Source organism: Brienomyrus brachyistius, unplaced genomic scaffold (assembly GCF_023856365.1).
Source record: "Brienomyrus brachyistius isolate T26 unplaced genomic scaffold, BBRACH_0.4 scaffold42, whole genome shotgun sequence".
Classification (NCBI taxonomy): Eukaryota; Metazoa; Chordata; class Actinopteri; order Osteoglossiformes; family Mormyridae; genus Brienomyrus; species Brienomyrus brachyistius.
This window is the reverse complement of record NW_026042317.1, coordinates 440954-467444: the sequence shown is the minus strand read 5'-3', so window position 1 is coordinate 467444 and position 26491 is coordinate 440954. Positions and strand designations below refer to the sequence as shown.

Here is a 26491-nt window from a genome sequence, read left to right as displayed (position 1 = left end):
TCACCAGTGCTGTTTAACTGTAACACCTGTTCCTGGGTTGCCCTCAGTCCTTGTTATTGGTTATGATTCTCACTGTCCTGCACTGTGTCTTGTTAGCTGTGTATTTAAGTGCCTGTTCTGCTTCTGTTGTTTCATGGTTCATTATAGCTGTATGTATGTATATAGTTCTCCAGTTGTGTTTATTCCATCATTTAGTTAATTCCTGGTCATTTGCTGTTTATTTTGGATCCATCCTGATCCTTTTGGTTTTGATGTGTGAGTTGTAATAAACCCTATTTTTCCATCCGTGTCATGTACTGCCGCAACCAGAAGAGGGCAGAAGATATGGCACAAAAACAAAGGAAGAAGCCTAACTTTAAAAAGAACAAAAAACATCAAGACTCATCCAGCATGGGGTGGTGGGTTAACGAATAACACAAACAATCAAAGAATAAGCAAACAAATGAGAGAAAAGATGCAGAGATGACTGAGAAGCAGGGGATGACTGGAGAAGAGACGACAGGACCAGAAGACAGGAGGGATACAGGGAGAGCGGAGAAGAGAGTATAACTGAAGAATGGGAGAAGAGGAGAGACTACAGAGAACATAGATGACTGGAGGGGAGGGAATATAGGACCAACAGAGAGAAGGAGGAAGGGCTGTGGAGGAGAAGACAGGATAAGAGGGGAAAATGTGAGCAGAGAAGGACAAACACCCCCACTGCCCACCAAAGTGCACTTGTAAGTAAACCACAATTTTAGCCTTGGGCTCAATATATGGACTTGTCTCTGTGTAGCGATGCATAGAATCCCTGACACTGGTTATGACTGTACTGTATTAGTCCTAAACCTGCCATTATAGTGTAAGGAGAAAAGATTTTTTTTTAAATAATTTATTTTTTAAGGTAGAGCGATGTAGCCCCCGGAGAAGTCCCCCCCCCCCCCCCCCCAAAAGCCCTGTTTGTTCCCTTCTAGCTACCAGATGAAACTCACAATGCACCCCAACACCACCTAACTTCTCTTCCACATGATGCACCTTATTTACCCTTTGACTCCTGTCCATTATTGAGCGTTCTACTATCCATTTGATTATAAGTTTATTACACTGCATGTACATTAGTCAGCCATTTTCCGGACAGTCTGGGCTACTCAGATATGTCATAATTCGATTTGTAAATGCTGACAGTCTTGATATTATCCTTCTTATCAGGAAAAACTACTTCTGCATATAGATATTTCTCAATTTTTAGTCTCATCTAATATAAAAATTGGCAGGTAGTACAAATATAATCTTATAAATGCTGAGATTAGAGTATCTGCGATGCAGGAATGCAGGGGTTTCATTGGGGCCCTTTCTATGGCTTAGTACTGTGAAGGAGTACATGGTTAGTGCCAGGCGCAAATGAATATCTTTGATTTTGCATCCATTTGGTAACTTGTTGAAGTTGTCTGATAGTCAGTAATACATGGTTTAATTAATATGATTCTTTATTTACTACTTTATAACATCTGAAAGAAACTGAAATAGGAAAGCTTATTTTAATTTATGGTCCACTGGATAAACACAGACATTACAGACGGTTTTAGAGTCTAATGCTGAATGTTGTTTGCTATGATTTTTCTGCCTGCATATGCTGTGATTGGTGCAGTGAAATTTGAGAATGTGTTTATGGTCAGTATCATAGCCTCAGACAACAAACCAACGCTGTAGCGTGTCACTGTGTTTACATGTGAGAGGGGTTCCAGTTACATAAGGGACTCGTTCTAATTGTTTTGACGGAGCTCGACAAACCTAAAAAATAAATGCTGGTGTTATCAAAAACTATGTCATATAGCTATATTCCAGATTTATTACAGCCAAACACATCTCGGAGCTCCGAGGAACCTCCTTCTCCTTATATTTCCTTCCATCCCACTCTTCTCATCCCTCCATCCCTCAAATACTGTGTAATGATGATATGTGTGCATGTGGAGGGTGAGGGATGGGCGTGGAAGGTAATAGTTAATTAAGTGGCTACACCTGGGTTGTGAGGGATCTGGGGTTAATAGAGGGAGTGGGAGGCGCGTTAGGGAGATTTGGTCTGGTAGGCACCGTACGCGTTGGGTCCCGGGGGAGGTGCCGCTCGCATGCCGTTTAGGGCGGCCGGCGGTGAAGCCAGAGAGTGGGCGGTAGGGACAGTTCCCGGTGCGGTAGGGCGAGGACAGTCAGGACAGTGGGGGTAGCATGACCACTGCTTAGACGGGGTGGTTGATAGACGGGAGTAGCGGCACCCTCATAGGGACGGATTGGCGGTGGGGGGGTGGGATTCCCTTTCCGTGGGACGTTCTAGGTGACGGACCGGTGTGATTGTTCCTTCCCCGGGGGAGGGTCCTGATCCCTGGGGGGGAGGGGGTGTTCTGTTTTAACTATGTCTTTATTGTATGTGTGTTACGTGTGGTTTAAATGCGCAGTGTAACCGCTTAGGGTCGGGACAGGACTATATACAGTAGGCGGTTCTGGTCCCGTAACGCTTGCCTGTGCCCGAAGTGTGGGGATTACTGTGCATTGCAGTGCTATTGGTGTGCCGTGCCCTAATAGGGATGTTGTGTGGTGCGGGATTTACTGTGTGGTAGCGTGGGTTAACACACGCTTAAAAAGGGGTGGTGTGCTACGGGGAGAAAGCGGGACCGAACTCTTTGTGAATCCAGATCCGACCCAATGGGTCGCTGCATGAATTGTACTGAATAAAAGTATCTTTGTACTTTTAGCTGCAGTCTGGTGGTGATCTGTTCTCCTTTCACAGCCTCTGACGCTAGTTTAGGTTAGTTGCACTGGTGGCAGCGGTAGGATCATTTCTTTCCTTTGTGGTTTTCCCGTTTAGAAATCTAGAATTAGCTTTAACATGTCGGAGGCGGAGGATAGTGTACAATCTCCTAATTATGAGGGCGCTGATTGTCCTGTTACGTCTAGAGAGTGTTTTCTCAATCTCCCGGTGGCCCCCCTGCTCACCCAATATTTATACCGGAAACTTTTAATGGTGTGGGGCGTGAGTGGTCTGACTGGTCGGAACAATTTGATCTGGCGGCTCAGGGAAACAGGTGAGATGATTCTCTGAAAATTAAGTTCATGTCTTTGCTATTGTGTGGCCGTGCTAGGGAGATGCTAACTACATCAAAAACCAAATGAATTAAAAAACGCGGAAAATAATGTTGAAATGAAAATATATTTTTTGACAGCGATCGACGACCTGTAATATTTTTGACGATGTCGCTGCTATATCGCTATTTGTAAAAAAAGGAAAAAAATAGTTACTGGAAAAGCTACAGCGTTTTAAAAGTATTTGCTCTACCGATAAGCTACTGAAAGAAGTAAAGTTAGTAGCGTCGATTATTTTAGTTAGCTACTCCACAACACTGGACATAAAAATAACTGAACAATGTTAACATTTTCGTAATTTAAGCCCTCTCAACAGAAGCACTTTAATGAGAATATTTGAAAAATTAACTGATAACATATCAGTTATCTATATTTTTTTAATTTACTTTGAAAACAGACTCAAATTAAGCCTATACGAAAAATTCAGAAGCCTATACAGTCTCAAATGAAGCCTGTTGCGTTTTTATACAATCGGTCTGGGATTCCGCTTAACGTCACGCCCGAAGCTCACACTTTGATTGCAAACGGGAAGAAACATAACTATTGTCACGTACATCGACGGATGTCATCAATTAAGCCTGCATACGGGAGACTACAAAGGGACAGCACACGCAACGGGGGTTGCGAAGTATTGCCAATGTTTCATTTCTATATCGAGCGCTTGCTTGTCCAGTGTCATTCCCTCGTTCCTTACCTTGCCTGCCTTCCTTTCCCAGAGCAGCCCTCGTCCCTGAACCTCCCGTCCTGCCTTCCCTGCCAGCCCCAGGATCTCTCGTCTCCCATTCCCTTCGTCTCCATGTCCTGTGCCTGCCTGTTGGACTGGATCTCCCCGGCTACCGAATCTACCTTCTGTCCCCGACCATTCTTCTTGCCTGGCCCATTGAAAGCCTGTTACCTGCTCGATCTAATAAAGATCGCGCTGTTCCGCATTCCTGGGTCCGCGTTTCCCTGCCGAGGGTGTCCTAACAATTATGTCTCCAGTAATAATTTTCTGCTAATAGCATTAATTCTCTTATTTCGGTATCGGTGTACTGCATGTACATGTTATCACCATCAAAGAAAAAAACGCGTTATGACTTATCAGTCATTATTATTGTTTTTGTCGTTTATTTAATCGTGTAGCAATACTGCCACTTGTCATATTATTAATTGCGTATTTATATAATATTAACCAATGACCAATCTCTGTATCTTACTAGCATCTTTTGCGCATTTGTCTTTGTATCAGCCGTAGCGGTCTGCAGGGGGAATCGCAGAAGCTGGAGTTTCTTAGAGCGCTGCATGGGTTTGGATAAACATTAGGTATTGGTAATATTACTGGACAAAAATATATCGTTATTGGTGTCCACCAAAGTTTCCAGCACTAGCTACAAGAAATGAGATTGAATGCATTTGCTCGTTTTTATTTGTATTTATTTTTTTAAAAGTTTCTTACATTATATCCGTGTTTTTTAAAGGTTATATCTCAATTTTTCAAAAGTAAACACAAAAAGGATGACACTTAATGCCCCCTCCCTGCCCCCACCCTATTTAGAACGTTAGCGTTCCATTACGTAAAAAATGCAGTACTACGTCATGATGCACCGCTTATAAATAATCTGTTTGATAAGGGAGAAGCAAACACAAACGATTCGTGAGTGCATCGTACGTGTTGTAAGAGCAAGTGAAGCTGAAAGACATTGACAGTGAAGGTAAGGCCTCCCCTTCAAAATGTATACTTCACTTAGATCAAAGGTCTTAAACTAAAAAAAAACGCTGTGATATGCTAAACTACCGACCGCAAAACGTGCAGACTGGCGGGTGTCAATTGCGCTGGAATGACATTACATGGTTTTAATTTTTCTCTGATATCGGCCGGCCATATACAGTAATTTGTTTGAGACCCCTGAATTTAAATAATAATTATTTTTTATAACGATGGTGGCCTATATAATGTGCCGATTTACTTGTGAAGTTGTTCAGCTGGTTGACATGGCATTGATTACTGCTTTTTAAGAAAGTGCATGTAGTCTCACACTGCAGAAGTCCATTGCTCAGTTGTCAGCATGCTCAGCGTGTCGCCTGTGATGTGTCCTGCACAGCAGCAGGCTACATTGCGTTTAATGGACTAATACTTCTTCAACCCATTAAATGATTCCTTTCTCTCTCCCTGCCAGTGATGGCTCCCTCTATCAATCTCTTCACCTTCCTCGTCCTGTCCCTGGTGGGGGGCAGCTCTTCATGGGACGAAGCTTCGCCTTGCGGATCCGGCTCCATCCTGACAAGGCCCTACACGGCCTTGTGTGAGCTGGATGCGGTGTGGGGCTTGGTGGTGGTGGTGGCGGCAGCGGCGGCGGCCCTCGCCTCGCTGATCCTGCTCCTGGTGGTACTGTGTCGCCTGCGGAAGATCACAGAGGCTGAGGAGCGCAGCGGGGTGGCGCCGCTACTCCTGCTGCTCGCTGCCATATTTGGGCTTTGTGGCCTCAGCCTGGGATACATCGCTGAGCAGCAAGAGAGCCTCTGCTTCGCCCGGCGTGTCCTGAGGGGGGTGTTGCTTGCTATCTGCAACACATGCCTCGTGTTTCATGGTCTGCGACTGCGCCGGTTGGGACAAGGTGCTCATAGCCCCAGCACAGGTCAACTAATGGGGCTGGCGGTGGCCTTGGCCGTGTTGGATCCGGAGTGGATCCTTCTAGCCACGATGTCCACATGCCAGCCAGCCTGTGAATACCAGCCGCTGGACTTTGCGCTGGCCACCACTTATGTGCTGGTCCTGCTCCTGGCAGCACTGGTGGGGGCGGCCTGCAGTCTGTGGAGGCAGCAGCCACGGTGGAGGTGCAGGACCACGTGGCTGCTCATCACCTGCCTGGCCTCAGTCCTGCTGTGGGTGGCCTGGATCACCTTCTGCCTGTATGGCAACGCGGCGCTTGGCCTGTCCCCAACATGGGACAACCGGGTACAGGCAGTGGTGCTGCTGGCACAGGCATGGCTGCTGATACTGCTGCACGCTGCTCCTGAGGTCCACGCCACCTTACGGCCCCCGTCCCGCATGAGAGAGGCCAGTTTAGAGGAGGGCCTTTCTCACCTGTAGTTTGGAGCAAACCGGGACTTCGTGTTCAGTGACAACAACTCAGGTATGGTACTTTGTTTTCGCTTCTTTGACCTACTCTGTGACTCTGTGTGTACTTGAGAGAGAGCATAGCCCTCGCTCTTTCCTCACATGGAGCCCCTACTGGAAGTCTGTGGAACAGCAGCATATAAACAAGGTCTATGGACCTTTCCCTGTAACTCAGATCTCACTTGAGCAGAGCTTAGGTACCATGGCTGCATGTGCCCCCCCCCCCCCCCCCCAACAATCCCAAAAAAAAATGTGAAGTATGACTACTGCACTGCTGAAGGATGTTTACATGATCAATATCTGTCTCTCTCCTGCAGGTGTCCTCCCCAGCCCCCAGGAAACATTACATTTTAAATAAATAATATATATATCATCATCTCTGGAAGTGGTGTGTTTTTTTAGGGTTAAAAAGTTGAGAAACATTCAATGGTCATCATCATACCATATATCAGTAGCCCAGCCACTGGTCAGTTCCTTCACTCTACTGTTACAGACTTTCATGAAAACATTTTTTAAATGTGGGTGTTTTACCTGTATGATATGCTTGCCTTTTGTACTGGACATAAAATAGAATTTAATTTTTACATTATATTACTCATACAACAGGCGACATGGTGGTGCAGTGGTTAGCACTGTTGCCTCACACCTCTGGGACCCGGGTTCGAGTCTCCGCCTGGGTCACATGTGTGTGGAGTTTGCATGTTCTCCCCATGTCGTCGTGGGGTTTCCTCCGGGTACTCCGGTTTCCCCCCACAGCCCAAAAACATGCTGAGGCTAATTGGAGTTGGTAAATTGCCCGACTGGTATGTGAATGTGCCCTGCGATGGGCTGGTCCCACATCCTGGGTTGTTCCTTGCCTCGTGCCCATTGCTTCCGGGATAGGCTCCGGACCCCCCGCGACCCAGTAGGATAAGCGGTTTGGAAAATGGATGGATGGATGGATTGCTCATACAAACACACACATCTGTAGGTTCTCAACTCTAGGTTTATATCAAACACATTAAAGCCAAACAAATGCAAAAAGTCCATGTATCGTTTGTCCTTGGGTTTTCCAGTCCAAAACGAAATCAGGAAAACTAAACAACAGCAGCGTTTTTTGGTTTTTCTGTCAGAAGGGGAAAAAGCGAAAAGCAGAAAACAAAAAATCAGGCTTCATATTTTATCCTAAAATGTAGAAAATATTACAAAAATACACCATTCTAAGGGTGGGTGTTTCCAAGCTTATGACTGGGACTGTTAATGTTGTAAAATTAAGATAAAGTTCACATTAGGCTGTATCTTACATCTCTGGTATCTGTTAGATCTGAATTTACTCATAGAAAAGAAACAAAAAAAGGTGATTTTACGGTTTTCCCATTTGGTTTTAAAACAGAAAAACAACAAATTTATTTTTGTATGACGCGTTATCCCAACAATACATTGTCTCAAAGCGCTTTACAGCATCCCCACCCAAAGCCCCCAGTGAGTAAGACATAGGTGACAGTGGCAAGGAAAAACTCTCTAGAAGGAAGAAACCTTGGGAGGGACCAGACTCAAAGGGGGAGCCCAACCTCCAGGGGCCGGTAGGGAGAGTCGAATAGAAGAGATGGCTAAGAGCCAAGTCACATTGTCCAAATCATAGGATTTGAGGCACAACCGGGGAGCAGGGAGGTGATGACAAGCCCGTGCCAACTCTCCTTCCAATCGCCAGGCAACCAGAAGTAATTAGGCAGCGGGTCATACATGGAAGATGGCACAGGCAGAACGCGAGCTGGATGCAAGGACGTCATGGGTACATGTCACATGTAGCAGGTTGTGCTGAAAATCTTGATAGATTGAGGTCTCCAGGCAGCACACCCCAGGAGGAGTTGGGGAAATAAAATGTGCAATTAGTCAAAGTATAGGGGAGACTATAGGCAGTGCTAACAGTTAGGTGAGTGCAATATGAAGTGCAAAGTGCAAGCTCTGGCAGATATGGCTATGGCAGCATAAGTAGGAGGGAGAGGCAAGTGGGAATGCAGGCATGGGGAGTCCCTGAAATGTCAGCACTCCAATTCCACAAGGGATGGTGAAGCTAGAGTGACAGCGCTGACAGTTCAGTTTATCTAAAGCCAATGGCATCGAACGCCACCCAGCTCTACACCTCACACTGTAGGTCTGACTGGTGGCAGCGGTGGGATCATTTCTTTCCTTTGTGGTTTTTCCGTTTAGAAACCTAGAATTAGCTTTAACATATCGGAGGTGGAGGATAGTGTACAATCTCCTAATTATGAGGGCGCTGATTGTCCTGTTACGTCTTGAGAGTGTTTTCTCAGTCTCCCGGTGGCCCCCCCTGCTCACCCAATATTTATACCGGAAACTTTTAATGGTGTGGGGCATGAGTGGTCTGACTGGTCGGAATAATTTTATTCGCCTGAGGTAAACAGGTGGGATGAGTCTCTGAAAATTAAGTTTAAGTCTTTGCTGGTGTCTGGCCGTGCTAGAGAGATGTATAGTGGGATGCCGAGTGAGGCTAAAAGTAATTATGGGTTGTTAAAAGCGGCTATTGCAAGGTGTTTTGAACCTGGTGATAGTAGTGATTGGAATAGAGCTAGTTTTACCGCCCGTCGCCGCCTGCATAGCGAGACGGCAAGGGAATTTGGTAACGCCTTACGGAGATTAGCCGCTAGGGCTTATCCCACGGCTGATCATCGGATTTGTGATCTGTTGGCAAGAGACCAGTTTATTACGCATTTTGCTACCGGTGATTTTCGGGTTAGCCTGTGTAGTGCCAAGCCTAATACGCTGGAAGATGTCATTGAACTTGCTTCTGAAATGGAGTTGCTGAGAAGTTTGGAGCAGACTTCTTTGCCACCTGACGTTAAAGTGAGGGGAGTGGTGGAGCATAAATTAGAAAGGGATGAACAAATGGAGGTGTTGTTGGGGGTGGTAGAGGAGTTAAGGCAGGAGGTAAAATCGCTTCGTACCACGGTGTCTAAGATGCAAGAGGGGATGAAAAGCTTTCTAAGTAAATATGGGGTGGTGTTGGATTTTGGTAGGAAGGAGTGTCGGGTTATGGGTCAATTATTACCTCTCCTTGTGCCAGCAGATGTGGACAAGCCTCGGGTCGTCATGGTTCCAGAAGATACTGTAATCCCCCCCCCCTCGAAGTGAGGCAATCATTGCTGGTAAGGTGGAGAATACAGGTGGGGCTGCTTTTGAGGGTATGTTGGAGCCTTTGGATTCGGCATCTAGCCAGTGTAATATAATGATGGGGGGATGAGGGTAGGTACCTTGCATACGGGTATTGAGGTGAGTCGGAAAGCAGAGAATGTAGACCTGGGTGAGGATGAGGAGGATTCTGTTGTGCCCTGGACAGTCGATAGGCTTGTAACATATTTTGATTGCACCAGAAAGGGTTTGCCTCATCCGATATGACGGGTATTTATACCGCGTTGCAGAAGAATTTGTCTGTATTTAGTGCCGGAGAGGGAGATTTGGGGAGAACTCGCCTGATGTTGTATAACATTGATACTGGTGAGGCGAAGCCGGTAAAGTTGCCTCCCCGCCGTGTCCCCCTCCATTTGCAGGAGGAAGTATCTGGTCACTTAAAGCAGATGCTGGAGAATAACATCATTCAGCCCTCGAATAGCCCTTGGGCAGCGCCGGTGGTTCTGGTACGGAAGCGAGATGGTGGCCTTCGGTTTTGCGTTGATTATCGCAAATTGAATGATGTTACCCGTAAAGACACGTACCCCTTACCCCGAATTGATGATGCGTTGGGTAGTTTGAGCAAGGCTTGCTGGTTTTCTACATTGGATTTAGCCAGTGGGTACTGGCAAGTCGAGGTGGATCCAAAAGATAAGCATAAGACGGCGTTTATCACTCGTCAGGCCTTTTCCAATTTAATGTGCTGAGTTTTGGCCTGTGTAACAGTCTGAGAACTTTTCAGCGTCTCATGGATTTAGAGTTGGCGAGTCTTCAGTGGACTACTTGTTTGGTGTACTTAGACGATACAATAATATTTGGCCGTACCTTTCAAGAACATCTGGACCATGTGGATGAGGTTATAACGAAATTGCGTCAGGCTAATCTGAAGGTTAAACCGGCGAACTGTAACTTGTTTGCCACAGAAGTGCAGTATTTGGGCCATATAATATCGGCTAGGGGTGTGAAAGCTGATCCGGCTAAAGTGGAAGCTGTGCGCCAGTGGCCGGTGCCTAAAAATCAGACAGAGGGGAGGAGTTTTGTGGGCCTTGCCTCTTATTGTAGGAGGTTTATTCGGGGTTTTGCTGAACTTGCTCGTCCTCTGCTCCAGCTGACCGAGAAGGGCAGACGGTTTACATGGACAGAAGCTTGTCAGGCAGCATTTGAACAGCTCAAACTTAGTTTGATGTCTGTACCAGTCCTGTCTTACCCCGACCCTAATAAAACCTTTATATTAGATACGGATGCGAGTGATGCAGGTATTGGGGCAGTATTGTCCCAGGTAGAAGGGGGACGGGAACAGGTGATAGCATATGCTAGTAGGGCTTTGACTAAACAAGAAAGGAAATATGCAACAACCAAGTAGGAGTTAAGTATGGTTACCTTCATAAAACATTTTAAATACTACATGTTGGGGAAGGAGTTCATCTTACGGACAGATCATAACTCCTTAAGATGGTTGCATAATTTCCAAGGTTTAGAGGGGCAGTTGGCTAGGTGGGTGGAGCAGCTGGCCAGCTTCCAATATAAGAGAGTGCATCGGCCGGGTCGGGGACACGCTAATGCGGATGCCCTCTCTAGAGTGCCCGCTTTTCTGCCAGTAACCTCAGACTCACCGCCAGCTACCCAGGAAAAAGGGGGAGAGGTGATATGTGCTGTGAGAGAGGTGTGTCAGGAGGCAGTGGCATGTCAGGAGGAGTGTGATGAGCTGGGGCAGGATCAGCAAGGAGATGCTGAGCTGCGGGAGATTTTTGCTTTAAAGGAAGGGAGGGAGGGCAGGTAGTCAGCCTCCAAATGAGTTGTGGAAATATGCATCAGTGTGGGATCAGTTGCATGGTTCTAGGTTGGTACGATATCCACCTTTGCATTCTGATGCAGCAAACCAAGTCCAGGTTGTTATCGACAAGTCTTTGGTGCCAGAAATTTTGAGGCAGTTGCATGATGCTACCACTAGGGGTCATTTGGGAATACAAAAGTTGCAAGCAAAGGTGAAAGATCGCTATTATTGGCTGGGATGGTTTGGGGATGTTAAGCACTTGTGTCGGGAGTGTGTGGATTGTGGTTCCCGGAAAGTGGGGGGGAAACAGGGGTGTGCCCCGCTGCAGTCTGTTGTAACCGCTAGGCCATATGAACGGGTAGCATTGGACATTTTAGGGCCATTACCGGTAACTCCAGGGATGAATATGTACATTGTGGTCATTGGGGATTATTTCTCAAAATGGACTGAGGCATTCCCTCTCCCTAATCAGGAAGCTTCCACTGTGGCCCAGGTCTTGGCGGAGCAGTGGGTCTGTCGCTTGGGGGCCCCTCGCTCTATCCATACAGATCAGGGCCGAAATTTTGAATCAAATCTATTCAACGAGGTGTGTCAATTGTTGAACATTCCAAAGACTAAGACATCAGCTTATCACCCCCAGTCAGATGGGATGATTGAGAGGTTTAACAGGACATTGTTGGCAATGTTGTCTCTCTTTGTGGAGGACAATCAGTCCAATTGGGATGTTTTGTTGCCTTGTGTGATGATGGCTTACAGGAGTAGTATTCACTCTAGTACTGGGGTTACACCGTACAAGGTTGTTTTTGGGCAAGAGATAGTGTTGCCAGTGGATGTTATGTTGAATCTCAACGAGGGGGAAAGATTTTCCTTTGTAACGGAATATGTGGCCAGACTAGGGGACATATTGTCCACAGTGGTGGGAGCAGTGACATGTCATCAGGCAAGAGCTTCGGGTAAGCAGAAGCAAGCGTATGACTTTAGAGCGCAAGTCAAGTACTATTCAGAGGGGAACTGGTATGGGTTTGGAGGAAGGCTAGAAGACGGGGGTTATGTCCAAAGTTACAGAGGAGGTTTAAGGGTCCATATAAGGTGGTGGAAAGGGCAACGGAGGTATTGTATTGAGTGGTACCAGTGGAAGGGGGAAGTGAGGTGGTGGTGCATTTTAATCGACTTAAACCATTTCTCTCTACTGTAACAGAGGCTGCCAATCAGGAGGGCAGACACCAAGTGATGCCTGTTGGTACCCTGCCTGAGCTAAGAGATTCCCCCCCTGGTGGTGGCTATCCGCAACCACGGCCTTAAGTAGAAAAGGGTGGCGAGATGGAGGGGGGGGTGCCAGGGCTAGAAGTGTGGGCAATGGCAGCGAATCGGCCAGAAGAGGCAAGTGCAATTGGACCAGGGCAGCAGGGGGAAGGGGACCAGCCTACCTGAACCTGGCGGAGCCGAGCCCGTAAGGTCCCTCCAGAGCCACACAGCGATGGGCCTGCTGCTATGCATGGGGCCAAGGAACAAGAACGGAGGGAAGGGGCTCCAGTTCAGAAGACTCGTCTGCGACGTCAGAGGAGGCCACCAACATGGTCCAAGGACTATGAAATGTTGTGACTCAAGGACGAGTCTGCCCTAAGGGTGGGGGGAGTGTAATTTTGATGTGTGGGGGGTGACGGATGGGCGTGGAAGGTAATAGTTAATTAAGTGGCCACACCTAGGTTGTGAGGGATCTGGGGTTAAGAGAGGGAGTGGGAGGCGCGTTAGGGAGATTTGGTCTGGTAGGCACCGTACGGGTGGGGTCCGGGAGGGAGGTGCCGCTCGTATGCCGTTTGGGGCTGCTGGCTGTGAAGCCAGAGAGTGGGCTGTAGGGACAGTTCCCGGTGCGGTAGGGCGAGGACAGTCAGGACAGTGGGGGTAGGAGGCTATGACCACTGCTTAGACGGGGTGGTTGATAGACGGGAGTAGCGGCACCCTCATAGGGACGGATTGGCGGTGGGGGGGAAAATTCCCTTTCCGTGGGACGTTCTAGGTGACGGACTGGTGTGATTATTCCTTCCCCGGGGGAGGGTCCGGATCCCCTGGGGGGGAGGGGGTGTTATGTTTTAATTATGTCTTTATTGTATGTGTGTTTCGTGTGGTTTAAATGCGCAGTGTAACCGCTTAGGGTCGGGACAGGACTATAGAGGCGGTTCGGGTCCCGTAACGCTTGCCTGTGCCCGAAGTGCAGGGATTACTGTGCATTGCAGTGCTATTGGTGTGCCGTGCCCTAATGGGGATGTTGTGTGGTGCGGGATTTACTGTGTGGTAGCGTGGGTTAACACACGCTTAAAAAGGGGTGGTGTGCTATGGGGAGAAAGCGGGACCGAACTCTTTGTGAATCCAGATCCGACCCAACGGGTCGCTGCATGAATTGTACTGAATAAAATTATCTTTGTAACTGTAGCTGCAGTCTGGTGGTGATCTGTTTACAGCCTCTGACGCTACTGTAGTTTGAGTTCGTTACAATATCAGTTCGATGACTCGCATATTCCCTATAATATAGGGTCTATATTTTCTAATTTTAAGTCATTTTTTTATGTTTATAACCTTAGCTCTGTGCAAACCATTTCGTATATATCCAACAACACAGTACAATTATGGTGGATATCTGGTTTATGACAGTAAAACAATGTAGATTTTATGTACACTGAATGTAAAATTAAAGTTAATGAAAGCAAAATTATAGGAAACAGCTGTTGTGCCTTCGATTTACTAAAACACATGTTGGTGCAATAAAACCATTAAAATTTTACAGATAAAGCATATGACCATAAGTTTAATTTCTGAAAAAATACAGAAAAGAAATTGACCAGTTTCACTGAAGGGGTTTCTTTTATTTTACAAACTGTGCGTAAAAATATGTTTATGCAATGTAGTTTTGATAAACCTTTGCTGTCATTTAACCTAAGAGGAAAAAAATAATTATACTGTAGTCAAAATGGCTGATATAAAATGGTTTAAAACTGCGAAAAAAAATTGCCTTTTTTTACAGTGTATACTTCCAGTCAGAAGGTACCACACCGGCAGATACGGATTTCTGAAATAGCAAAGTTAAAGGTCGACGAATAATATCCCTCATCTCTTTTAAAACAAGAGGTAAGATGCTGTTATGATATCCTGTCTAGGGTTGGAGTGTAACAGTATTCACAGGAAAGGGGAATGGGACAAAGGGACAAACAGGGTGAGGGCAAGAAGGGAACACCAGTGGACAAAGGGATATTTTTTGTATTTTAATTTTTTTTCATGTATAATGACACTGAACAAATAACCCTGTGCAAAAGACTTTGGGAGTGACCACAGCCAAAATAACAAACAAAATCCCCAACTATCAAGTGCGACCCACAGCTAATCTCACCTAAGTGCAAAAGAAAAGGAAACCAAAAGACAAACACTCCACCTCACTCCCTAACCAAATAAACAGAGTCCAACACACACTTGCAAAACAAAACAGCAGTCACTCCCTATGCAGCAATACAATCACACATACATAGCTTACACACAAGTCAAAGCAACAAGGGGGCTAGTGAATACGTACACCAAAGAAAACCAAGCGGGGAGACAGCAAGCCAAACTGAGGTCGCGGGGGGGACCGGAGCCTGTCCTTGGAACAACAGGCGTAGGCAGGAACCAACCCTGGGCAGGAGTCAACACTCTGCAGGGCACAAACACTCACAACTCAGATTTGCCAATTAACCTACCCTGCGCACTTTTGGACTGTGGGAGGAAACCGGAGCCCCTGCTGGAAGTCTTTCCCCATTCACCAGATTATATTGCCAGAAGACTGAAAATTAGATATCAAATACTAGAGTGACATAAAAACAAAAAACAAATTTGCTTGTAATGAGACGCAAAACAGAAGATTATCTCTTTTTATATTTTGAGAAAACATTTTAACATTTATCCAACCGGTCAAATGGTTTAATACTTCATACAGCAGCATTTCTAAACTCATTCCTCAGCCCACCAGACAGCTCCACGTTTTTGCTCTGTCCCAGATCCCTGCATGCATGAACCAAACAGTCACCTTTTACTGCTGTGCTGAGAGCTTGGACAGAGCAAAACTGTGGATCTTTGCAGTGGGGTCCAAGGACTGGCTTGAGAAACCCTGGCATAGAGGAGACTGCAGTGAGAGCCAAGAAAAAAAGAGATTAGAGAGGAAGGTAAAATGCTTCCATTAGCATGGCAAATAAGCTGCAAGTACAGACCCTGTGCTTCCATTACAAACAAAAAGCCTGTATGACCCTCCTAAACACACAAGTCAGATTAACTTAACCAGGGGAAATAAGCATAAAACTTGACAAAGACTAGACTATGAAAAGGGAAGGTGAACATCATACTTACACAAACTTCTGCTAAAGCAAATGGACAAACCCCTTTTAACTGAATCAAGTTACTTTAAAAAATTAATAATCCAAAAATAAATCAATAAAAATTAAGAAAAACACAATCATGCTTTGAACTAATACTGCAGTCAGTCCTAAATGTTCCCATGACATTCTTTTCGTCACGACGCACACTCGGTACATACTGGTTAAAAACCATTTATAATCATTCATGTACCAGTCTATGATGGAGCACCCCAACCTGGGCCACCCATCCAACATGACAGATTTCTGCCCCCTGACCCCGGAGACTAACATACCAACCTCTGGAAACAGGGAACCAGGGGGACATGGGCCGCTGACTGGATGGGCGACTCCAGAATGAGGTGAAGCAGAAGGTAGACTCCACAGCAGAGGACCGAGGAATGTAGACCAAAACCAGGGAACCTGAAGTGGCAAGAACACAAACCAGGACAGACATATAAAACCAAAGCAAAGGCATCAGTGGCACAGGCCACCAGCTTGTGAAAGATGGCTCCCTGGCATCATGAATCCCTTAATCAAAAACCTTTGTGATGGCAAGTTTGCCACCCAGGACTGATCCCTTCTAAAGACCTCAAGTTTCAATGCAAGGTTTCTGAAATGTTTTGAAACATCAGTCCATGTGACTGCTGTGGTATTGTTCCAGGCAGTGAAAACAACTTAGGAGAAAATTCCCGTGCATGTTGGGTGTTTGTGGTACTGTTGGGCTGAGGGGGTAATTGAGTGACTATTAACCTTTGAAATCCAATTATATTATTTAAACAGGTTAGTAGTTAGACAGTGTGATTTAGATGAGGATAAGGATGTTTTATTGTCATTACAAAACGTGTTCTACATGAAGGGAACAAAATGAGGCACTCAGATCCGGTGTATTAGCAATAAAATCGAAAGAACAATACAATAAATAATATGGTAACTGTCATGCCCTGCTCGTCGGCTCCTCCTGTGTGCCACGCCCCCTGCTTACCCACGTGTGTTTCCCGGATTGTACCCAGCTGTGTCTGCTTATTTTCAATCAGTCCTGTGTATTTCAGTCCGTGTCTTACCCGAGTCCTTTGTCCGTCATTGATGTCTGTTGCCGTCCTGTATTCCCTGCCCCGGATTGCTCCAAATAAACCCCCGTTTTCCCGTATCCCGCTTGCCTGCCTGCTCCTTCCACGCCTGCCCGCACGATCGCCGCTCTGCCCGCGGTCTCCTGTGACAGTAACAATTAAAATAAAATAGAATAAAGACATTAAGATAGATTCCATTAGGAGAATTTAACCATGGATGTAAAGTGAGCAGGTGTGAGTGTAGCAGAGATTACTGAGGTCTGTGTGTAATAAAGTATATGTGACACTGGCTGAGGAAGCAGCAACGTGTGTGTGTGCAAAGTCACAGTAATAACCTGCAGCACTGAGGGATCTATTGCAGCGAAGCCCTGACATGTAACACTGGTGATGAATGGCAGTGTTAGATATAGGTATAGTGAGGTACTTATAATTATAGTAGGTGTAGGATCAAGGCCTGGATTAGATTTAGTTAGAAACATACAGGGCAAATCTAGATAACACATACACACACAGATTACATATAAATATAAATTTAGGGGCAGTGTGTAGCTCAGTGTGCTAAGCCTGTGATCAGAAAATAGCCCACTTTAGCCCAGCCTGGGCACATCTGTGGGTCCTTCAGCAAGGCCCCCAGCTCCCTGGGTGCCACTATGACTGGCTGTCCGTCACGGCCAGCTCACTCTGAGCAAGTTGGGGGAGGCAAAACGAAAATATCTTGATTGGGATCAATAAAAAGTATTAATTCTTATCCTACGGTCTGAGCATTCGGTCAATCCAAGTACAGAGAGTGGTAATGTGGACAATGCTGCTTGCATTTCCGGCCCAGCAAGGCCTGCTGCTGCTCCACAGCTATATATATTCAGCACTGACCTTTTTCCATTCAGTGGTTGTTAAAATAACTTTGTGTAGCCTAGTAATGCTGTAGTGCAATATTCTTTGGTTTGTAATATAAGGGATTAAATAATATCTTCCAAGTGGGATACAGGCCCTCCACATTTTCAGTGAAAGGAGGCCAGACAGCATGAAAGCTCTTCCTACATTTGCCTCTGCTGTATCTCAGATTTTCAATAGGTAACATAGAAAACACATCTTTAACCTATTGTCTGAAGGCAGGAGGTCTGGAGGACTTCCACTGTGTGAGAGTTGTTCTTCCACCCAGCAGAGAGGAGAAGGCTGTGGCTCTGGCCTGTGAGGCGGTGTATTGTTTTTCTGCGGGGAGATGTGAGCATCGGGTGAGACTCGACTCAAATGCAGCCGCTTTGAGACAGACGTGGACTTTAAGGAAACACAGACTACACATGGAACAGCAATGACTGAGCTGGGGAACGCAGTGAGGGCAGGCATATTAATACACAGCACACTAATCAGCGACAAAACAGGTGTACAGGGTTAGGATGGAGAACTATAATGGGATACTGGAGAATTAGGAGGGTTACAAAGGGCCAGCAGCGACCCCTGCTGGCATGAGTGGGAGGAGACATGAAAAAATAAGAGATTACAGATCATGACAGGAGCACCAAGCACAGCAACACTGGGGTCATGCTCAATTATCACACCACATATATGAGAAAACATTATGAAAATCTGTTCCCAAAAATTGTTAAAACATCAGCATGACCGAAACATACGACTGGTTGTACCTAGGCTACACTGGCACTGACAGCAGAGTGTAACAAATTACCAGCTACGACATATATCTGATGATTCAGAAGAAAGACAAGTTGAAGAAACAAAGTGGTTAATTGACTATTGTATAATAATCAAATCACTTCATAATCATGTAATACATAATATTTCCCGATGGGAAGATGGACAATCCAAGGGCAGCCTTGTGGGTTTTATTGCTGAACCAAAAGACATGAATAGAACCCAAGAGGAGGAGGAGAGCACAAATAGGAGGGAGGGAGGAAGGAATAAGCAGGAGGAGTCGGGGAGAACCTACTAACACGGGGAGCAGAGAGGGGTCCTCCTCCTTTTTGGGTAAAACTAATTGCTTGTGACATGGTAAGAGGCAACTTCTTTCTTGAGAGAATTTCTTTAAAGGGCAAGACAACCAAAGCTGTTAATCCAACAGGAAAAAATAGCCTTTGTAGAATTCTATGTGAAGACCCTCTGGGCCAGGCGCCCTGCCGCTCTGCATTGTTTTCTTTGCATGTACAACTTTGTACTCCATAATTTTAATATTTTATCACGAAGCCTGAAGAGCAATATGAACTATATCATGCTTTAAGTAAATTGTCTCATCCATTATTAGATTTAAACACAGTCATAATCCACAGCAAACTGCACTTACAGCTTTCATCCTGCTCTTCAGTCTCTGACGTGCTGCATCTAAATGGGGACTCGTCAAAAAGCCAAGTGGAGCTGTCATGAATGAAGGCCTTGTTCAAGCTTCCCCAGCCTGACAGCAGGTTAGTCTCTCATTTGACTAAAGTATATTTAACTTCTACAGAACTTTGCAGGCTCATCTAGGATAGAGAATTTCTGCTGCTGAGCGCATTAGAAGAGATTCTCAGAGGGAGTTACGAGTCCTAGGTGCCTGCTGGGTACATATTTAAGACAGAGTTAGGACCGACTTCAATAATTCTGCACTTTCTCCCAGATTACGGGAAAAAATTGTATTTTACTGAAAATTTCATTTATGGAATTTTACCTTAGACTTGGTCAACAGCCATGTGGATAAATTTCAGAACTACAGACGGCCTGTGGGTTGGGGGGGACAGCCAGGTTGGCAGGTGGGGGCACACTGAATGTTCCTAGGGGTGTGGTGGGTGTGCTTATATTATTTACAGGAGCCGAGGCTAACAAAGGCACTAAACTGCACAAACAGCCTCCTGTACGAAGTTTTAAATGAAAAGGGGCCATGGGCTTGTTGGCACTATGTTTCTTAGCACTCTGACTAATACAGCCAACTGGACCCGTCTACCTCTTCAAAAACATCCATGCAGAGTTTCCTGCCTGTTTCTGACAGCTTTCACTGTTTTTCTTTTTTGCTCCAGTATCTTGACCTTTACAATCTGGAGGATTGCTACCCTCCAACTAGCTGTTTTGGGTCAAAATAGCCCCATCTGCGTTAATTTGCATCATTAATTACAGCATAAATCGATACATTCCAGATGAATTTTTAAGGTAATTTCAACAAAAGCCTGTAAAATTGTTAGTTCTGTTAGGCAGAACTGAAAATATGATGTTAAATGTATCACAGTGCAATTGTTTTAAAAATAAATCAATGACTTTGCATGACTATTTTTGCACGACAGATTTAAATTTCATGTTTATAGTTCAATTTTATGTTATATAAACAAAATAATTTTTAATACAGTGCATTTTTTTATTAATTCAACAGCACCCATGTTCAATCCACTTAAGTTTGGAAGGTGTATTGGAAGGTAACGCAGATATTTCTTAAGTGGGCATCCAGAGATATTGTCCCCCCTCCAAGCACCCCTTTTCTCCACTAGTTCTGTATGGAGCTCGACAGGAGGAATGGAGAGGTAGAGAAAGGGGTTAGTCTCACACATAATGTAATGCAAAATAAAGAGTAAATACAAGTGCCATGAAGCAGAATTGAGCTCCAGCAGGCCTCGACTTACAGTAAAGGAATTGTAAGGCAGACATGCTAACAAAACAGCTTTACATTCCCAAGTCCCTTAGAGTGACGATGGCTAAAAAAACCTTAGCTATAAGTAGGAATGAAACATTGTGAAAAGCCAAGACTCCACATGAACATGTTCTCCCCTTGCAGAGTCAGATCACGCATTTGAAGTGTTCCCAGGTGTTTGTGTGTTTTAGGTTCCTGTTAGTGAGGGGTCCTTTGCCGTTCTGTCTGACATCCAACAGAAAGTCCACTGTGTCTCTGCAACTTAAGCTGAGTCAGTGTAAGTGTGTGGCTCAGTAGCTCAAGTATTTGGGCTTGTAATCCAAAGTTTGCTGGTTTAAATCCAGCTTCAGATGGATAACTGTATGTTTATGGGCCATTGAGTTATGAAAAATAATCAATGTAGTGAATCACTATATTCTCAAATTACTTGTTGTACTTTTACGAACAACACCATTTATTAAAGAAACAAATCTGCATTGGCAGAATGAATAATTAAAAATGAAAATAAACTATCATTTAAGATACTGTGGAAAACTGAATTTACAATATTTGTAAATTGAAGGAAGAGTCCACTAACTTAAAACCGTTTTTTGGTGGATTCTTTTTTTTTTACAGTGTATGACACGCTTGAATTCACTGAGCTCAAGTGTATGTGAAAATTAATATATTTACATCTAGTATATTTCATGGCTTCACTGTATTTCCCTGTGCAATGATCAGTTTTATCTTACTGGTGATGTTAAAGGCAGAGCTGAAATTTAGTTTAGTCATGATCTCAAAATTTAATTGAGTAGGTATTCTGTACAACCAGATGGAACTGCTGGTTGGGCTGGTCATCACCTGCTTTTTCTAAGTGAGGTCAAAATGTAAAGTTTCAAATTGCACAATATATATTAATCTGTTTTTAATGTTTTTACAAAATATTTTTTATGTGTTTGCATCTAATATTTTGTATAATGGGCTTGTACATTTGATTCTTCCTTGATTTCGGTGTAATGAAGTGTAACTAGTGAAAAAGAGAGAAGCTTTTGGGAAGCATTATTGAGCTGATTGTCCAGAGTCACTTGGGTGATAATTAAGGTCAATATAAATCACCTATTACCCACTGTAATCCTTTGTATTCCCCCCGCACACTCTGTTAACTAAATAAGAGGGTTGAAGTTAAATCAGGTTAAAAAGGTAAATTTGATCCTCCGCCTATCGCGGAAGATGCGTTCCAGACCTATCAGCGATAAGTGAAAATCCACGATACAGAAGGATCATATAATTTTTTTTTTAAGTTTAAGCCTTAAAATACCCCTCCCACATGCTTTAAACACATGTAAACTCATTAAAACAACACGTATATCTGTTTGTCGGGCTAAGGATATGAGTAACATAATAATAATAATAATAAAAATGAAATAATGATATGTAATATATATATACACACACACAACTTTCTCTCTATATATGTAATGGAATATATAAAAATTAAAACATATATGGCTCTTACACATTCTTTTCATCCTTCTTCATGTAGCATACTGTTGATTCATTCAAGCCATAATGGCGAACGCCGTCCGCATAACGCTTTCCTTCCCGAAGCACATCCAGAAGTTTTACCTTCTCCTGAATGGTCAACGTCTTCCATCGTAGGGCTTAGAACAAAACGAAAACAATCGGACCACAAACAATGTACGGGATATGCAGAGAATCGTGAGGCGTCGGAGAAAAATCTGTGATATAGTGGGGGAATCGCTGTAATGTGAAATCTGCCAATCCTGGTTTTCAGCACCATGGACAGAAACCTTTCGTTTATAGGGACCTATTATGCCCATTTTCACTGTTCATAATTGGATTTTTATGGTCTGCTAGAATAGATTCACCTTTTTAATAGATGATATCCTAGAATCCAATATATTATTGCAGGGCTGTTTTCATTTGATGTTAACCAAACGTGATATATTTATTTTTACTTTTGATATCTCATCCTTTTCCCCTTATCTGATAAGAGCCGCTGTCCGCTGAGACAAGCTGGTGTGTTTTTACTGCTCATTGAAAAGTGGGTGGTGCGGACATTGTGTATTACATCACACTCTGAGACAGTCACTGATTGGTGGGCTCTGAGGGGGCGGTGTGACCTGAAAATCATCCATCAATCAACCCAGGATGGGGGGACAGGCAAGTGTAAGGCAACAGTGCTAACCACTGCACCGCTCCTGAAAATCATGAACCATTTTAAATGTTGAAGTATTTTTGAAATATTTATTAAATTTAAATATTTATTAAATCAAAACATTGAGCAGTATACATGATATAGCGACTCATTAATGAATAAGCAATATAATAAGATTCAATTTTGCTTTCACTACTTAAAGCGGCAGAACAACGTATTTGAAAAATTCAACAGCAATATCTCTTACCAGAAATCAGGAACAGGTTAAGAAAATCCACAGACTCGCGAGCAGTTTAATATACGAACTATTTCCTTCTAGCCGACTCCACACACCAATAATATCACTGCGCAGCAGATATCGCCAGGGAGCTCGTGCTTGTGTCTAATGCGCAGTGATACGAGTAGTGTACTTCGATAGAAGCCCGACATTTCTACGGCTGATATTTCCAAACCTGAACAACTCCCAGCAGAACTTTGATGGATAGATAGCATTAAGGCCCCTCTAAAATATCTTTTTATAGTTTTGGGGTGAACCTCCCATTTAAACGAAGTACATCGTGGTGCTCATGAATTTGAAAGCCTAGATGCCTCATCTCGCTTTTCCACAACGTGTCAGCAGCACCACCATCTTGGAGCGGTAATTAGGCATAAACAAGCAACATGTCAGGGTGTAGATGGAAAGATCTTTTGGCCATAGCTTCTTTACTAATTAACGCATTTATATCTTACAATTATGTAGAATAAATAAACAAGCCCACCACGACTGCCCCCCCCAAATTTATGTAGTACTGCTGATAGTATTCTCAACGAAAACTAATCATGCTAGTATCCCGTCAGTGTCACAGGCTAGTATACATGTTATGTATTTTATTTGACCGTACCGCAGATTTTTTACCTGTGAAATGTGATTCCCTGTTTTCTAGTTTTAACATTCCTCATGTTGTTGCAGTTTCGAAAATAGTCGGTTCACTAAGTCATATCTATGAATCATCTATTTCACAATTACCGTGCCAATATGGCGTATCACCCAACAAGGCATCCAGGTTTTCAAATCTATGGTGGTGCTGCCTACGCTACTACCAGTCACATGACACAGGAGCTACCGAATACCCGCCAATCGGGAGCCGGCTAGATCAACCACGCCCACCCGTCACATAGAGAAGAGTGAGGCGAAAGAAGTGAATCAGTTTAAAAATGTCACCATTAACGCGGTATTTAGTAGTCTGGAGATATTTTACTTTAAGCAAGGCACAAAATAAAGTTGTAGTATTTGTAATAAAATATGAAGGTTAGCCATCCCCGAGGAGCTGACAGGAAAGTCAGGTACAGATATAGTCCTCATTAACCAGCTAGTCGCTTACTAAACGTCGCCAAATAAGGTTGCCTTTTCCTATGATTTTTTTTTTCAGTTAAATTGACATTAAACAAAGTAATCTGAGACCTGAGATATAACATTGGCAACTATGGTCATTTTTTACAATCATGGATATTTTAACATTGAGGACGTGTGTCTCATGTCATTTTCACATAGAGGGAGTTTAATTGTTTTTATCTATGTCTGTGTGTCAACATATATCTATTAAGTTATGTCACTCAAATGTATGATTAGTATCGACATTTCGGTAGACTACTATGTTGTAATAAAACTGTATGGTCCTCTGGGAGTTGGGCAGTAGGAAGGAAATGTAAAGTATCAATAAGAAATACTATTAATGAAGTAGCCGCCCTATCCTTTTACTTTGTATGGAGTGTGCATACAAGACACAAATAATGCAGTTGTACTGTTATGTATATAATTTAAAAGGTATACTTGCCAGCAAAAGATTGAGTTAATAAAATTAAATGAAAAGTATTAAGACCCCTTGTCATTCATAGTATTATATACTTCTTAATTTTACAAAGACTTTTTTCCTATCATATTTTTAAGTTTTTGAAGTTGATAATCTGGAAAACTGCTGCCTGGGATCAACTATCCATTCTTGACTCTTGGAATAGGAATTGAAGTCGAATCAAACAGCCTTACAGCACCCTCTTGTGACATACAGTAATATGGAAAACAGAACAATTACTAACTGAACGCAACATCCCCCCTTTACTTATGTATTCTTCTTCCTGCAGCAGCACTGTATTCTATAAAAGACACGCCTTACCTGTAACATTTCTTCCTTTAATGTCACTACACCCCAGACAAAACAATAATGTAAGTTCAACAAAAAACATTGTGCTTGTGCCTTCCTGTAAGTGCACAACCTTTTCACTATGAACTGCCTGTTTTGCTTCCAACAGAAATGAATTACAATTAGAAATGTTCCATTCACTGAGGACCACAGTAAGAGGATCTATGAACAACTGTTATATATTTTACACTGAATCTCTCTTTTCCTTTAAGGTATCTCTTTCTAACCAGAAAATCACGCTCAGAACATGCATTTCATTTCTTTGTTTAATTCTGTGAAGTTCCATAGTCCTTGAGCCGATGATGGTTTGTGTGCCCTGGCTGCACAGCTTCCAGTTCCTTAGGCCATTCCAAGCTCAACTGTTCTTTCAGGACCAGTCTTTGGCAGGGCTGGAAATTTGGGAAGTCCACTGGGTAATGAGGCCAAATGGGCAGCATGCCATGCTTTCCCGTCAGCCAGGATGGGCCTCGATGGGTGCAGAGAATTTCTGATGCCCTTTTTGCACATGCGCTGGTTTCCACAGCCGCACTCTGTGCCCTTCTCTGAATGAGGGAGTGCGAGCTCCCTGTCTTGCATCACAGTACTGTTTCATGCGAGATTGGCAAAGAGACACCCAGCAATGCACTTTATTATCATGTCACTTAATTATCACTTATGCCCCTTCAGTATCAGGCCAAGTACAAACACTACACAAGCAGAGTATTCTGTGGGGAAAAATTAATGTCCTCAACTGCTGAGAGCAGCGTGCTGGTGATGCTCTGTGCTCATTACATCTGTGAGTTCATTACTCTCTGTAGTGCTTTTCAATGCTGCATTGAGCAGTTGCCAGGATGTTATGCTGCCTCTGAGGATAACTGTTTGTTTGGAAGTAGAATAATTCAGAATAATTCAGAAGATGGATACAGATTTTCTCTTATTAAACAAGACACTGGCTCACTCATAATTGTCCAATAAGAGATAAGGAGCATTCCTATTGAACAATCATGACTTCTAGCTCAAGTTAATTCCGCTAACTGAGAAATCCTTCTTAGTGGAACACCTCCCTGGTCAGAAGAAAACAACTACAACAACCAAGAGTCACTACCTGGCTTCTGGTTATTGTGCATTAGCTCACAGCTCAGACTGGGAGTCATTTCATAATGAATCGACTCCTCAAGTCCAAGCCTTGCAGTGGACTGCAAAGCATCCAGGGACACTGCGCAGCACGTTAAAGGACAGCTCTTATGGAGTGACCACTAAACGTAAAAGTGGAAAAATAAATCATTTAAAAAATGTTAAATGAATAGTTAAGGAAGATGTAGCATTTGATTATGTCCATGCATTTTATAATCTATTCAGTACAGGATCATAGGGGAGTCACAATAGGACATACTGTAAGGAAGGGGAATATTCTGCCAAGAAGGTCAGTGCATCATAGGACTCACTGACAGACACAGACACACACAGGCACAAGGAAACAAGCAGCAGAACATGCATATAACATGCAGAGCCAACAAGCCTGTAGGACCTAAGAACAAACTTAGATTTGGGTTTAAAGTGTTCTATCTGGGATTTTCTTGCTGTTGGTACTACAACTAGACACAACAATCTGTAGTCATGATCGTCTTTCCCCAGTAAAATAGTCTAATTTTCTTTCATGCGTACTTTGACAATGACATCAGCTTAATACAATGCATAAGGCTCACAAGTTGAAACTTCAAGAATAGGCACAGACCATGACATCACCTTAAAACCAGCTTGGAAGGTGATGAAATTGTAGCCTGGCTGTCTTCATCGCCTGATTTAATCCCCATCGTTAACTATGGGGCCTTAATGTAGCATAAGATTAACCACGATCACAAACATTACACTTCTCAGAGCGGCATCTAGGAGGTTGTCCTAGTTGCTTGTGAGTGTGTGTGTGTGTGTGTGTGTGTGTGTGAACTGATAGCAGGCTCATGATGGTCATTGACAAGAAAG

The 26491-nt window shown here is 43.9% G+C and overlaps 2 protein-coding genes across 4 annotated transcripts in view; one reads left to right on the top strand and one right to left on the bottom strand.

The window, feature by feature from the left end:
* The window catches only part of LOC125722784 (uncharacterized), a 154958-nt gene that overhangs the window by 35279 nt on the left and 93188 nt on the right, over positions 1-26491 (bottom strand). The window lies entirely within an intron of this gene.
* LOC125722770 (G-protein coupled receptor family C group 5 member B-like) lies at positions 4581-6587 on the top strand. Its single transcript, XM_048998971.1, has 3 exons — positions 4581-4805; positions 5271-6227; positions 6529-6587. Exon 2 carries the CDS (start codon positions 5273-5275, stop codon positions 6182-6184), a length of 912 nt encoding a protein of 303 aa, XP_048854928.1. The 5' UTR covers positions 4581-4805; positions 5271-5272; the 3' UTR covers positions 6185-6227; positions 6529-6587.

What these genes read in the sequence shown, in the direction of transcription:
- LOC125722770 (XM_048998971.1), top strand. Translation starts at nt 5,273, where the DNA reads ATGGCTCCCTCTATCAATCTCTTCACCTTCCTCGTCCTGTCCCTGGTG.